The sequence below is a fragment of the Pipistrellus kuhlii genome, unplaced genomic scaffold (genome assembly GCF_014108245.1).
Source record: "Pipistrellus kuhlii isolate mPipKuh1 unplaced genomic scaffold, mPipKuh1.p scaffold_m20_p_2, whole genome shotgun sequence".
Lineage (NCBI taxonomy): Eukaryota > Metazoa > Chordata > Mammalia > Chiroptera > Vespertilionidae > Pipistrellus > Pipistrellus kuhlii.
The window spans coordinates 124,499,665-124,515,494 of record NW_023425515.1 but is presented as its reverse complement, the minus strand read 5'-3'; the positions used below and the strand labels follow the sequence as shown (position 1 = coordinate 124,515,494).

The window sequence follows — 15,830 nt, the reverse complement described above, 5'->3', positions numbered from 1 at the left end:
TTTAAACTTGAACTTCTTCTAACGCCACTTCTTCAAAACAGACTCGCCCAGCTGTGGTATTTTGTGGAAGAGCCACACTCAAGGGGCCAAAGAGCCATCTGTGGCTCGCGAGCTGCAGTTTGCCGATCACGGGGTTAGAGCATCTTGCACTGTCAGTATCTGGTTCCTTGTGGCATAGAAGTTGTGGTCACAGGCTCTGGAGTTACACATTTCTATAACTTGTGAGATGTGTGACCTTGAGCAGTTACTCAATTTCTCCGTGTCTCAATTTATCTGTCTGTAAAATGGGAGATAATAAGAGTACTCATCTTACAGGTTGGTATAAAACTTAATGAGTTACGTGTGCATGGAAAGCTTTGGGGATGGTGCCAGTTACACGGTGTGCTTTAAACAGTTGAATAGTAACAGTAACAATAATAATAATCCAGTTGGATTCAATTCTCCTGGTCAATCCTCAGGGTAACTGGCAGAGGCAAATTCTGGCATCTATGGGTCCCTGGATATCTCATTGTAACAACACTAAACTCTCTGCCATTTACACATCCTTCCAATACCACCCATCCCTGAAGTTCTAGCAACAAAATAAATTAACTATCATGTAAAAATGTTTAATTTTTAGAACAATGTCACCATGGAAGGAAAAAGACATACATATACTACAAAGGTAGGCTCACAAAACATGATCTGCTGCTGAACTTGAATCCCAAGCTGAGGAGTGTTAGACACGAGGACAAAGCTTTGGCTCAGCTTGGCAGAGACCAGGAAGCACAAGGTGGTTACAGATCTTGACTGGGGAGCTGTGCCTGCACCTTCTGTGGCAATTGCAAGGTCACCTTGAGAAACAAGGAACTTCAACAAATGAAAGCAAAGTTTTTGCATCGAGAGCTCCTTTATTTAGTACGTCCTTTTTTTTTTTTTTTTTTTTTTTTTTTTTTTTTTTTTGAGACTGAGTTACCCATTTGGCTTTAGTGCAGAGTTGATGGCAACAATAAATGGGTTTAGTATTCACTAAAGCACTCACTTCCCTGAGCACGGTTTCAGTATGACACGTGAAAATGTAACAGAAAGGGAATTCAATCAATTAGAAATTTACCCAATTGTTCCCGATATTTAGCAACATCCCTAAAATTACTTTTTAAACATTTTTAGTCTTTGCCAAAGATGGGGAGTGGAGTTAAGTGCACAAATGGCTTTGGACAATCTGCTGCCGAGGACTGTTTTAAGCATGGCATAAACATGCCAAATCAATAACTGGTTTCTTTATCTGCATGTGCCATGAAAATCTGGCTATCATAGAGTGCCGGATCCATTAAAAACTGAATTTGCTATTTCCAGACAGCAGATAGCTCAAAGCTCAACAGGGCCAGCAGGCAACAATCCAAATTCCCATCTCCCTCTCTAGAACAACTCAGAGCACTCTGTTGCTACATTATGTTATTCAAAGCCCAGGAGATAATGAAGGCTTGACAATGCTGCGGCTGCCTCAGGATTGAGTCAAATGGCCATTATTCTTCAAACATAAAGAGCTGGGTAAAGTGACTTTTATCTTAAATCGCCAGACAAATCTGATTAATGGAGAAATGTAAATCAATACATGGTTTCCAAAATAAAACTGTTCTCTTCCCTTAAGGTATGATATATGTATTTATGAAACAGTGTCACAGAGACTATTAGTATCTTAAAGAAGAAAGGACAGTGGTAGAAACCAAGACTTTCCCACCCCCTAGACTTTGGAAATAGATTTTTGCTATATGCTTCTGTCCAAACAGAGCAGCAGAGAAGGTTCTGCCTTGTCATCGTCCTCCTCCTCCTCCTCCTTCTTCTTCTTCTAATTTTTTTTTTTTTTTTTTTTTTTTTTTTTTTACTATATATCACTGTATACTAGTGGATATGAATGCCCAGACATGTTTGTATTAATAACAGTTCTTAAGGTAGTCTTAAAATGTAAATTATGGAAATACATATGAATTGTTTTATATGTTTAATGCTGCAATTGAAATGCATATACTGATATATTAACTTATTATTATTCCATTCAAGTTATGCCAAGAATAATCTATTTTTTAAAAAAATATATGTTTTTATTGATTTTAGCAAGAGAGAAAGGGAGAAGGAGAGAGAGAAGCATCTATGTGAGACAGAAACATGGATTGACTGCCTCCCACATACACCCAGACTGGGGATCGACCTAACAACCTGGGCATGAGTCTTGACCAGGAGTCAAACTGGCCACCTTTCAGTGCACAGGGTGACGCTCACCCAACAGAGCCACACTGGCCAGGGCAATGCTTAGAGTAATCTTAAGGATAAAAACACTTTATAGTAATTCTCAAAGACATCAATATCTTTACAGTATCTAATTATATATAATGAACTATAGGCCCAGTGCATGAACATTTGTGCACTCGGGGGAGTCCCTCAGCCCGGCCTGCACCCACTCATAGTGCGGGACCCCTGGGGGGATGTCTGCCTGCCAGCAATCGGATATCCGTCTCGAAGTCCGGGGGTCCTGGCTCCTTACTGCCTGCCTGCTCGCTGCTCCTTAGACCTGCCTTGGAAGCAGGAGAGGCTCCTGCCACTGCCGCTGCCGCTGCGCTCACCAGACGTGAGCCTGGCTTCTGGAGGAGCGGCGCTCCCGCTGTGGGAGTGCACTGATCACCAGTAACTGGTGGTTCTGCCATTCGATTTGTATATTAGGCTTTTCTTCTATAAGATAATATGGTAGACTCTTGATTTTACCCTCCTCATCTTTTATGCTAAGACACACTTTTTGTCCTTTACCCAACTACCAACACATGTTCAACCACTCTTTCACTAATTCTCTCTTATTAAACCACTCTCCATAGTAATACTGCATTTATTTAGCTGTTCCTGAGAGTTTTCAAGTTAAACTGTATTCTTAAAATATCAATGTTTCTAAAAGTAGGTTATACACATCTCTACTATTTTAAAATAAAACATCTGTTTCTTGATGCAATTTAGGCCAATTATTTTACCCTGAAACTACTAAAACTTATAGGGATATTTGGGTATCTGGGTCCAAATTAAGTGGTCTTGGGCAGCTGCACGTTTAGAGTTCCTCTGTTAATGACTTACAGTTTTTATGGCCTTGGCCTTGCCTTCATTTAGTATCCTGCCACTTCTTAATGGAGTTATGACTTCTTGAAGCAATAATCACCCTCTTTTTAACTGCTGCTAGGGTTGACTGTGGTTTGGAAAACCAGGCATCTTTGTTTGTTAGGACTGTTTTTGTAAAAAGAAAAAAAAAGTGGACTGTTTATAGATGGGGGACTAAAAAAATAATGACGTGGGGAGGGAAAATTAAACAATAATTTTGCCAGGCTGGGCCCAGGTTAGCTTATCTGCAGGTTCTGAGCTGAGCTGAGATTATTGCATAAAAGACTCCAGTTGAGTAAAGTACTCCTGTTCCTTTTCTGATTGGCTAACTAATCAAGTGTCTTCATACATAGCTGGTTGTTGTTGTTGTTTGATACGTATGAATTTGTTTACAGATCAACTGATATATGTCTATGCATATAGAAAGTTTATTAAAATGACACTAGTCACCAAAAGAAAAAGAAAAACTTCACCAAAACAGGAGCTGTATAATAATGTTAATTATCACGTGTGCCCACTGATTTATATATTCAAGCGTAGAAAATTATTAAAATAACAATAGTCATTAAAAGAAAATAAGAAGCCCTTTTCACACAATACAGAAACTATAATAGTGACAACCTGTTAAGGACTCACTCACCTTTAGTAGTCTAGGCCAGTGGTCAGCAAACTCATTAGTTAACGGAGCCAAATATCAACAGTACAACAATTAAAATTTCTTTTGAGAGACAAATTTTTTCAACTTAAACTTCTGCTAATGCCACTTCTTCAAAATAGACTCTCCCAGGCCGTGGTATTTTGTGGAAGAGCCACACTCAAGGGGCCAAAGACCTGCATGTGGCTCTTGAGGCACAGTTTGCCAACCACAGATCTAGGCTATGTGCATTCATACAAGTTAACTGTGTTTAGGATTTTAGTCAACTGTGTACGTGTTAAGAACCACTATAAATCCAAACAGAATTTTGTAACTTTTTCTTTCCAAGCATTTTCATATTTTATAATAGCTTTTTACATGAGCAGATTATTAACACACTTGTTTGACTAATAAATCTAGATTTCCCCCTAAACATATAATTCTGATAAAAATCTAACAAGAAATAAAAGAAGAAAGGAAGTAAATAAGAAAGAAACATCTTTTATATGCATAGTAATATTTTCTTCAAGCTAAAGACAGAAAACACATGGTAATTTGCATAGCTTCCATAAAATTGTTCTAATTATATCCTATTCTTCTTACCTGTGACTTATCCAAAGGAAAATTCAACTCCAAGCTGTCTTTCTGTGACCTTGAAGGCCTGTGACCCTGAACCTTTTCTGGTAGTCAGTATGACGTGTTTCCAGAAATTACAAGCTATGTTTACTATGATTCTTAAAATAACAGAATAAATACATGAACAAAATACCATCAGATTACCTGCTTTTTTGAATTCCCTTTACCAATGTTACTACTGTGTTTCCCCATCCTCCGAAAATAAGACCTAGCGCATGGAAAGATAAGACATCCCCTGACAATAAGACCTGGTGCAACTTTGGAAGAAAAAATTAATATAAGACACTGCCTTATTTTTGGGGAAACAGGGTATTTATTAGGACAGATAAATGGGAATTAGCTTTGGTAAAAGCCTTTCTGCATTTGTCTATATTATAAGAACCCCTGAAAATATATATATATATTAAATAGACACGAAATCAGAGAGTACAGTCCGGAATGAAATTCTTACAGTCTACAGGAAAATTTGCCTTGGAGTATAAAAAAATGAATCAGGTATTTCCCTTGAGGCTCATTCTGAGTGCACATTTTGTTCTAAGCTCTGTTTGCCTTTTGCAACAGCATTTAAGAGAAAATCAACTGACCATTTACAACCCAAACAATGGCTTTAGAGCAGCACCATTAAGGACTGCACCTGGCCAGACTCAAACAACACTTCTGTTTAACCTGGTGACTTTCCTGTGTCTGGGGTCAGGCAGGAGCAATCTTGGTTGGGGGGAAGGAAAGAAGAGCAAATATAACCGACTCACTGAGAACAAAACAGTTGCACCAACTATGCTTTGTAATTACAACTGTTTCAACAGTTGCTGGTAGGCAAGGCTGTCATTTAAGTGACCCACTATAATTTGGGACAAAGCCCCCGGAAATTATGGCACTTCTGAACAGGAGTGCATTTCTGAGTTTACTGAGCATAATATGCCCACTGAAATGCGGAATAGTCCTTCTTTGGTATACATTTACATCAAGGGAAACATTAGCAATAAAAGGAATTTAGCTAGAGAGGAAAAGAATACCATAACATTCACGTTTGGGAGCAGACCATAGTTTATTTTACTTTTGTGTCTTTTTCATTATGCACTATTTCAATCATGAAATATAGGAAATATACAGGGAATAGAACCATTAGCCCACAAACCCATCATTCAGTTTCAATAATCAACATTTGGCCGATCTTATTTTACTCTACCCTACCCACTCCCCTCCTTGAATTCTTTTTGAAAACAAATCCAACACAGCCTATATTTTATTTTATACAAGCTTTAATTTATGATATATGTACACATTCAACCTAAAGATCACTCCACAAATCTTATTAAGCATGGCATGTTTTAACCAACTTTAACCACCCCTTTAAGTGTTTTACACTAAAACCTATCTGCCTAGAAAACTAATTTGTTTGAATATAATTGGTTAATTAAAAGGACAAAGTAACTTGAATCGTAACCCTCTATTATTTTATTTACAGGGAAGAACAGAGGTTGAGAAAATAGTGCATATTATGCAGTCCCTGTGATTTTCATCTTTGTGGACACTGATCAACTAGAGACAAGGTTAAAAGTAATACAGTTGGACTTGTCTGAATGGAGCTTAGAAAAATGGGAGGAGGCTACTGAGGGGCAGGAGAGCTGCCTAGAGCTGCTAGCTGCCTAGCCCTTTTCCTTCACCACACAGACAGAATAAATAGAATGCCAACAGGCCAACCCTGGAAGCTTCAAAAATCACTCATAGGCAGTCCAGTTACTTATAATAATTTATTACAGATCTTAAAGCAAAGATCAAAAGGAACTCCATCTAGCATTTATTTTCAATTCCTCATTGACTGATGACTAATTTGTAGAGGAATGAAGTCTTCACAAGGGAAGCCAAAATAATCTGAGGTGACTTTGATACAATGCCACAAAGGATATGAAGAGGAAACCGGTAGAAGCTGCAAATGGCCAAGTTCCATTAAGAGTTCTAATAAAAGAATACTGGAATTTCCCTTAACTGTGAATTAAAAAATGTTAGAAGTGGGCAAAATTTAGACAAGCCAGGCAAAACATTTGTCACAGCCTTTGGTTGTTAAATGTTAACTTTAGCCACTGTTGCATTTATGTTCATCACATGGTAACATCTAAAAAAAAAAAAAAAAAAGCAACTTTTCCATCAGAAATCTGGCCAATCACATTCCTTTTGCTTTCGTATATTACTTATCAGCCTGCACCTTTCACCTGCATTGTGAGATACTATGGGCTCTTTCAACCTCTTTCAAACAAATGGCCATATTCTGCAAACTGATTGATTTAACTCCAAAAAAGCAACTTAAAATGATATATTTTTTTAGTCATGTATATAGCTATAGTCACATGGAGGAGAATAAACATCTCTTTTAAAAAATTTTGGTGCTTAAGTCAAATTGATCATGATAGAAACACTAGAAGCTATTCAAATTCTTTCAACTTCTATGAACAACTGGCATGATTTTTCCCTCCTGAATCCAGACATCTTCATATTCAGAGCTGAGGAAAGTGGTTTTCACACTACTTATTTTGGCTAGTTAAAAAATCCCCACCACATGTCTCCCTGCAAATTCATAGATAAAGATTTAAGTTTATATTAGCAATTCGACTGTGCAAATTTTTGTTTGCTTCTGAAGTCACCTCAAATTAACAGATTTACTGGAATCTTATGTGATAAAGAAGTTTTACACAACTCTGAGAAATCTCGCAATGTATTTCCCTATGAAGATGTGATATTGAGCATTTTCTTTAAAAACAGTTATACGTGTGTGGTTTTTTTTGTTTTTTTTTTTTAAAAAGAGTCTGTATCTTTTACAAATACAGTGAAATACTTATAAGTAAAAGGATGTCTGGGAATTCTTTAAATACAGCAGTAGAGAACCAGGGGTATTAAAGAATCAAAGCAGGCCATGGGTACGTAAAGCTGTGGGACAGATATATAGGGGTTCCTACACTATTTGGTCTTCTATGTAGCAAAACTATTGGCAGTGGCTATTTCACATATAATGCTATCAGTGCTTTTCATTAGGGTTTTTATTCAGAAAGTAACTTTCTATCAGGAGCAATGGAGAACCAAGAATTGGCAGTTAATATTTCAACTATCTGTACCAATAAAAAAGCCAAGTCCATCGCTACATTGTTTAGTAAGAAAACAAACAAACAAACAAAACACCCAAACCTGTTTTTGCAGTCTCTGAAATTTCAGTGACAGTATGTAACTAGATTTTAATGCGAATAAAATACAACTATTTTAGTTCAAAATACAAATTTTCTGGTTTCTTTTAAAGACATAGAGTTGGAAATTAAGATAGAAATAGAAATGGAACTGGTAAGTGTACTTTAAAATCACTACATACCAGGGGACATTGTGCCATACATTCAGAAAGACTTCTCTAGCACCCAGTACGCTAATCACGTATATCACTTACCTTGTGATCATACGGACTGTAAGAGTGAAATACCCGAGAAAGATCTTTCGTTCTTTGCTTTTTCTGTGGAAGAAAACACAGACATCTGAGTTGATAGGTGGCAAAATATATATGTGCAAATGCATCTATATGTACATCTACTCTCCATATTTATTTCTCTGTCTATCTACATTAAGATAATGTGCACTGAGATATTCTTCCTGTGCAAGGTGAGGGGCTCCAGTGTCAACAGGGGACATGTGGATGAAATTAGAAACCAAAGCCACTTGATGGTTATGTGGGTCATGGTCACAGACCAGCCAGGCCACTTGGCTAAGTATTCAAATCTGCTATTAATTAAGACCTTATATTAGAGTCATTTGTACACACTCCTGGTTTTCCCATAGGTTTGTTTCCCTATTTTAAAACTGTGTTTGGAGCCACAACTCCCCTTGACAGTCTATCCAATCACTTGGTCTTGTTTCCACATTCTGAGACCCACTAAGCATTATCCTCCCTGCCACTCAGCCAGAATGCCCCCCTCCTCTGCTCTGTCTCTCAGGTGTGCTTCTGAGCATCACACTCTAAAGTAATTTAACATTCCTTTTCCCCAGACAGCAGAGATGGATCTTTAACTGATCGGAAACACCCCTTTGGCTCTATGAGCCCTGGAATCTGTTCTGAACAGGTCACTCGACACCAAAGTTTTCATTAGATTATAATATTCTCAGAAGAAAAATGACGGATACTAACACTTCCTTCGGTAAGAAACTTAAAACATGGTGGGGATTTTTTTTTTCTTCCATTAAGGAAATTATGCTAGAGAAGATAAACTAGGGAGCAAAGAAGTTTTAAACTTAAGAGGTGTCCCCAGGTCTGTTCAGTCCCAACAATGGTGTGCTACCAGCTTGAGTTGGCAATAGATACGGAATATTCAGAGTTTGTTTTGTGTGCCTTTGTTTGTGAGTTTTGAATTATTTTGATAGCTAAACATGCATTTTATTATAAGCTACCTCTAATTATTATGGGAAGGAAATGAGGTATATTTATAAATAAACACACTATTCAGATTAGCCCCCAAAGAAGCCAGAGAAGAAAGAATGTTCCTTTTTCTGACAACAAATTTATTATATATAATACAGAGAAGTCTTGGCTCTGAATATTGAAGGTTATATGTATTAGTCCAGTTTATTGAAAATTACTGCTCTTTTTTCCTGTGATGTCAGAATCATATATCCCAGTGGTATATCTTCTGGGATCCAGAAGAGAGGTTTACAAATGATGGTCCATGGGCCAATCCAGCCCACCACCTGTTTCTGTAAATATAGTTTTATTGATACATAGCCACATACATTCAGTTATGTATTATCTATGAACTAGAGATCATGCTTCAGTGGGGTCCCTCGGCGTGGCCTGCGGGATTAGGCCAAAACCAGCTCTCTGACATCCCCTGCGGTGTACCAGATTGCAAGAGGGGTACCAGATTGCAGGCCAGGCTGAGGAACCCTACTGGTGCACAATCAAAGCCAGGAGGGATACAAGAGGTTAGCCAGCCAGGAAGGGATCATGGGAGGGGTCCTGGGCATGTCCCGCCTGTCTTGCTCAGTCCTGATTGGCCCGACCCTAGTAGCAAGCTAACCTACCTGTGGCAGCATATGCCCCCTGGTGGTCAGTGCACATCATAGTGAGCAGTGAAGTGGCCTTAGCACATCATTAGCATATTACTCTTTGATTGGTTGAACAATCGGATGACCAGACACTTAGCTTATTAGGCTTTTATTATATAGGAAGCTTTCATTCTAGAACAGCAGAGTTGAGTGGTTACAACAGAGATTGTATGACTCATAAATGCTAAAGTATTTACTATCTAGCCCATTACAGGAAAAGTTAGCCATTCCTCATCTTGAATGTCTATCTTTGACCATGTCTATGTCTGCTGGAAAGCTCCCCAAACCAAGTGAACAACTAATTATCCAGTAAAATTCCTTGTTCTTTTTAATTGCTTAATGAAGACAGTTCAAGAAACAATCAAAACCTATATCCTGACACATCAAGATGAACAACCAGCAAAATAATCATTAGCTGTCTTGTTTTCAGGATTTTGCCTTCTGAGCATTCTATATTCAGACAGAAAACATAAGTTGGTTGGTGTTTACAGCAAGCTGAAACAGATATGGGACTTTCAGAGCCCTCTGTATTCACATTTTAACTGCTAAAGACAGATACTCTGAAAGGAGACCCTTTACTAAGTTTTAGCACTAAAGCCACATAGAGAGTTTCATGTACAAATAACTATAGAGTGACCCTTATTGCTATTGAGCCAGTTTCTCATATGAAGACAACGTTAAGTCTACTATGCTACAAAATAGGCTTGTTGAGCCTTGCCAGTTTTAACTGATACCAAAAGCTGAGCCAAAAAAGAATAATTAGGTATTTTCCTATTGCATCATAGTGTGTCTAAATTACCTCCCACTTTTTAGCCTGTTAAAACAAACAGCTCAGTCATGCAACCACCTGCTAATTCTCCAAGTGTTTAAAAAGTAAACATGTTAAACAAGTTATGTGATGAACCTGTAACAAGGGTGGCCAAAGTACAGTGAGTACATCAGACATCCCTCCCAGAACCGACTGAAGCTCCTTCAAGTCACCTTGGTCATCAGTCCCCAGGCCACAGAGATGAGAGCTTATTAAAAAGCAACTACATGCCAAGTCCTGAAGTTATGTGGCTTGCAGTTTGGTTTAACAGATGGGGCAGTATGCAAATTTGGTGAAACTTTTAGATTTCTGTCAAGCTAACCCTCTACAGATCTCCATCCTACAGGTACTTCCTCAATTGCTTTCATACTTCACTCCTCAAGGACAGAGCACATGGATTACTCCTTTTATACCCATGTTTATACTCCTTTTCCAGACAAACCTAAACAAAACTAAAGGCCCCAATCAATGGAGCAGTTCTAATAGTCCAGGGTTCCAGACTTTTAATCAAAGGTATGCATATCTCAGATCTGAAAAAAGGTTCTGCATGTGATGAGAATAGACATTTTGAAGATGAAGTTATACCATCAATTAAATTGTAACAATATCCACCAATTTAATGTCTCCTGGTTCCCCAAACTAATTCATTGCTTTCTGTGCTCATTCTCTACTTGTAGATTAAAGCTTTCTCAAATAAAATATAATAAATAGCATTATAAGGCAAAATGATAACACTATGGACTTCATTTCTACATATGGATTCTCAAAAAGTGATAAAACCTACATATGAGCTTTCAGAGAGTTTGATATGCTTACACTATATTCTTATAATAAAATATAAAGATTTCAGCAAACATTCATCATACTTGGTGGTCAGCAGGCAAAACAGCAGGATTGAGTTTCACTGTACTAACTTCCAGTTTTCTCTTCCACATGTCAGGGCATGGAAGTCACCATTCTGTCCCAACAACAAGGAACAAACTGAACAGCCTGAAAAGCAACAGCTCTTCCTAGATCCAGGAGAGGGGCAGGCACAGAGAAAACTGCAGGCCCAACACTGAGGACTGACAGGTGAATATGGGGAATGCGGCTGCCTGGAGCAGAGATGCAGGATGAAGCTGCCGCAGGAACCAGTGTTCAGGTGGGGAAACCTGAACTGCAGTTAAGGGAATGCTGGGGCTCAGTGCAGATAGCTCATGAAGTTAAAGACTCCAGGGAAACCCAGTTGTTGGGGAGGGGAGGGAGAAGGAGGCACAATACTGTGAAATTTGTCTGCAGCAGCTCAACCCGGTTCCCATAGTAAATATCAAGAAAAATTCCTGGGCTTCCTTTTGGAAGAGGGAGAGATAAGCAAGAATTTTGAAATACACCAGAATACTCTGTTATTCTTAACAAGGCCTGCCCTCAGGTGTATTAATCATCAAAACAGAACTGACCTGGGGAAGGGCAATACTGAACTCCAGCCCACCCAGCTAAGGCCGGGGGAGGAAAAAAAGGAGGAGCACTTGCTAAGGTCACAGTTCAGAGGCACAGACTCTCTAAAGGACTGAGATCTAGTCACAGAAATAGAGAAAAGGCTCCTCACCTCACCACCACATTGCTCAAAATTGAATTTATAGCAGTTCCTTTTAACCAGAATATCATGAAAAATTATAAGGTATAACAAAAGGCAAAAAACACAATTTGAAGAGACAGGGCAAGTATCAGAATCAGACATGGCAGAGATGTTGGAATTATCTGACTGGAAATTTAAAACAATTATGATTAATATACTAAGGACTCTAATGGATATAGCAGACAACAGGCAGGAACAGATGGGTGATGTAAACACAGCCCCTCTCCCCAAAAGCTAAAGCTAAAAAAACCTAACAGACACGATAAATGCCTCTATGGGCTTATTAGTAAAATGTGCATGGCTGAGCTAGAGGATATCTCAATAGAAACTTAAAAGTAAGTTTTCTATTGAGATAGAAACTGCACAGTAAGGTTCTGAATACCTTTGTGTCATGCAGGTGCACTTGAGACAACGAGTCCAGGATGGTGCAGGACAAATGCCAAGGGGAGTCTCTGAGGGACAAGAAGAGTTAGGTTCTAAACAAATCCCAAAATTCCAGGCAATAAAGGCTGAGGCTCAAGGACTGATCAGTTGCTATATGCTGTGGATAGGCATTCAGAAGGGAAGTCAGAGAATCACAGCCTGAGGCAAAAGAGCTGAAATAGCAAAGAGGTACAAGATAAAAACATGTCCAAAGGTCAGGGAATCCTGGTGAAGAATTAGTCAGGAACTGAGAAATTCACTGTGAGGACAGGGCTGAGCAAGATGCGACAGACAGACGTCAGGGGAAGAAATGAAGTAACTACTAAGGATGTGAGCTGATACCAGGCAGGTCTGAGTTTCCTTGTGGCATCCTCTATCATACTTCCTGTAGGGCAGGCTCAAGGTGTGAGCGGACAGGCATTGCTTGCCCTGGTAAATTCTGTCTAGAATTTTATATTATACCGTACCTTACTGAAGAATTCAGTTTTTGATAAAAGCCAAAATAAAAGAACTGAGTATGTAGAGAGATTATGCATCTACATAAACTGTAAGAAAGTAGCTAGGGTACAGGCATACAGAGACAGGGAGGAAAAGTGGGAGCTTTGCTGAGTCAAAGAAATTATTAAATGATCAGTACATGTGATGCAAAATATATGACAGTTTCATCAAAATGATCAAATTTGTGTTTCAGAAAGAGCTTCCTACTGGTATAAGAGATGAAGTGTGGAAGCAAGGCTAGAGGCTGAAGACGGTGAGAGAGGATTGCAGTGGTTCAGGAAAAATTAAAACACACCACAATAAGCTCGGAGCAAGGAGGGTAGGTGGGTGGGTGTGAGAAGCAGCTGGGAGGCAGGATGGAGACCACGTGGTGACTGACTGAACAGGCACAGGGAGGGAAGAGCAGGGAAGACAACTCGATTTCTGGCTGAGATTACCGAGGGGAAGGAAGTACCCTGTGCTGATGGCAGGAACCTAAAGAAATCAGATTTGAGGACTGGGCTGAGGAGGGGAATTTGGTTTTGAATATAATGAATGTGAGGTGGCTGCTGTGAAACATTTGGAGAGAGAATGAGAAGGAAGGTAGAAAGAAGGGAAGGATGGCGCTAGAATACAGACGTGGATCTATACCTATAATTAAAAGCATGAGAGGGGATGTGACCACCCAGGAAGCATATACAGTGAATGAGATCAGAAGATAAGACAGAGGTGAAAATCCAGGCAAATAGCAGCTCTCTGACCTTGGGCCAGGTATCTGCTCAAGTATCTTCATAGATAAAATGAGGCAGCTGGATTAAGCCAGTAGTTCTTAGCTCTGGTTGCAGGTTAGAATCATTAGGGAGTCTTTAAATATACTAGTGCCCCAGTCCTAGTCCCCAGTGGCACTGATTAAATGGGCAAGTCTGTTATTTAAATGCTCTTGTGTTTTCCGACATGCGGTTCAAGTCGAGAGCCAGTGGCCAAGAGGATTCCTAAGTTCTCTTCCCATGTTAACCTTCATTGTTCTGATGGGTCCCTACGCCTTTTAGCTGCCACTCTAGATTCTGAATTCTATCAGGCATTTTCCTTCTCAATCTCTGCTTTATGTGTGAAGTATTCGATATTTCCTAACCTCTTCCTTTACTTAAAAATGGACTCTGAGTAGGAATTCATTCCTCTGGGGCAGATGGAGGCTTTGGCTGAAGAGAATGACTGTTGTTATCTATGTAGTTCCCTACGTGATGAGTGCTTTTGGAAAATAAGTGGAAAGCTAATTTAATAAGCTGCACCTTTATTTTGTTACCCATGTCTAAAACGTAAGAAGCTTAATTAAAAGCACTTGACATTATCAGCACTCAATCACAACCCTGCTTGTATAGTGTGAATATTTGGGTTGTGTCCCTGCAGTGATAATGATTCAACATCATCGAGAGGAGGAACAGGTCCCTGGAATTAAAACAAACCTCAAGATTTAGAAATCAATTTAAAAAGTCAATGATGTGAAATATGTTTGGCGATCAAATAACCAAAAATACTTGGGAAATACTCTTCAAAATTTCATTTGCTTTTGTGTCATAAGGCACATACACCATGTTCTTTCACATTCTCTGAGAGAGAACTGAGGATGGTAGGGAAAATTTTGGAAAGTCTGCTCTAACTGGACACATTTTTACACCTCTTCTTTTCTAGTAAAATCTGCGAGATAACTAAAATGGCCATATATGTTGCTGACTTGGATCTCCTCCCCTCCAGTTAAAGCAAATTAAAGGAGAGCTGTCAGGCTCTTTATTTTCTCAAATCTGCACTGGAGGGGTGTGGGATGGAGGGGGGTGAGTGGGGTATGGAAGCAATTCTTAGAGGACATTAGAACAGCAGAATTCTAAGAACGGAAGTTAGAAAACAGATAAAGTGAATTTGTTCACCCAACTACAATGGTTTTCACATAAAATAACCAGGCAAATGTGGAAATGTACCACTTACTCTAAAACACAGCGAATATCAGTGGGAAACACTTCTTTGCAGCCTTATGGTTTCTAAAATCACCTCAGTGGCATTGAAGGTGTACAATCAGCCTCTCATTTTCACAGTGGGGATGGCAGGTCCCTAACCAGGCAACACAAGCTGCGAAGAAATGCAAAAAGAAAATTCTGCATTCATTCAGGGACAGCCCATAAGGACAATGCAGGCAGCCCTATCTTCCTATATCAAACTCCCCTTGTTGTCTAAAGAGAGCATTTGTTTGCAAGGAAAATGTCATTTTCCGGCAACAAAGGCAAGGCTGCCACAAGAAAGGAAGGAGACTTTACTACATGGCAGCAACAGATGTTGCTAAAATGAATAGCCTTCACAAGAAGTTAGAAAAGAAGCAGCCTTTCAATATGAACCATCCCTGCAAATGGGAAAAGACAAAGTCCATGGTACTGAGTCCTAGATGTGCACATAATGGCTCATCCAAGTTTCTTTGTGACAATTTCTGGGTGCTCAGAAGTCACACATAGGAACCTGAGTGGCTATAAATATCAACTCAGTATCACTTATTTTTCACTCTGCCCTTATAACGGGCCACAAAAGAGAGTTAGCACTACTTCTCATCTGGATTATGGTAGTAATATTTTTTCCCTGAACTACCTGGGCTCAATTTTTACCAGCTACAGTAAGAGCTGGCAAAAATGACCCGTGGGCCAATTACAGCTGGCCATCTGTTTTTTTGAGTGTGTTTATTCTGTTATTTGTTTTTTACATTTTTAAATGGCTGGGGGGAAAACCAAACCCAAAAGAACAAGATTTACTGGTGACATGTGACCATCATATGAAATTCAACTTCTGTAAAGTTCATTGGAACACAGCCATACTCATTCCTTCATGCGTTGTCTGCGGCTGCTTTTGTGCCACTGTGGCCGAACTGAATGACTGCTATAGGAATAGCATGGCCTGTGAAGCCAAAAGGATTGACTATCTGGCAGTTTTCAGCAAGTTTTCCAGCCCCTGCTCTAAACCATTGGTGTGCAACTCTCCCTGCACATGGAAATCGCCTAGCGATTTAAATA

The 15,830-nt window shown here is 39.2% G+C and overlaps 1 protein-coding gene across 6 annotated transcripts in view; it reads right to left on the bottom strand.

Moving 5' to 3' along the window:
- Nucleotides 1-15,830, bottom strand: part of CDKAL1 (CDK5 regulatory subunit associated protein 1 like 1) — a 625,188-nt gene that overhangs the window by 111,691 nt on the left and 497,667 nt on the right. For 5 of the 6 annotated variants that reach the window (XM_036448124.1, XM_036448129.1, XM_036448125.2 and 2 more), the window contains one exon: nucleotides 7,815-7,877. The exons of the other annotated variant lie outside the window; for it this stretch is intronic. In XM_036448124.1, coding sequence (XP_036304017.1) covers nucleotides 7,815-7,877 — 63 coding nt within the window. The remainder of the gene's footprint in view (nucleotides 1-7,814; nucleotides 7,878-15,830) is intronic. 6 annotated transcript variants of the gene reach the window in all.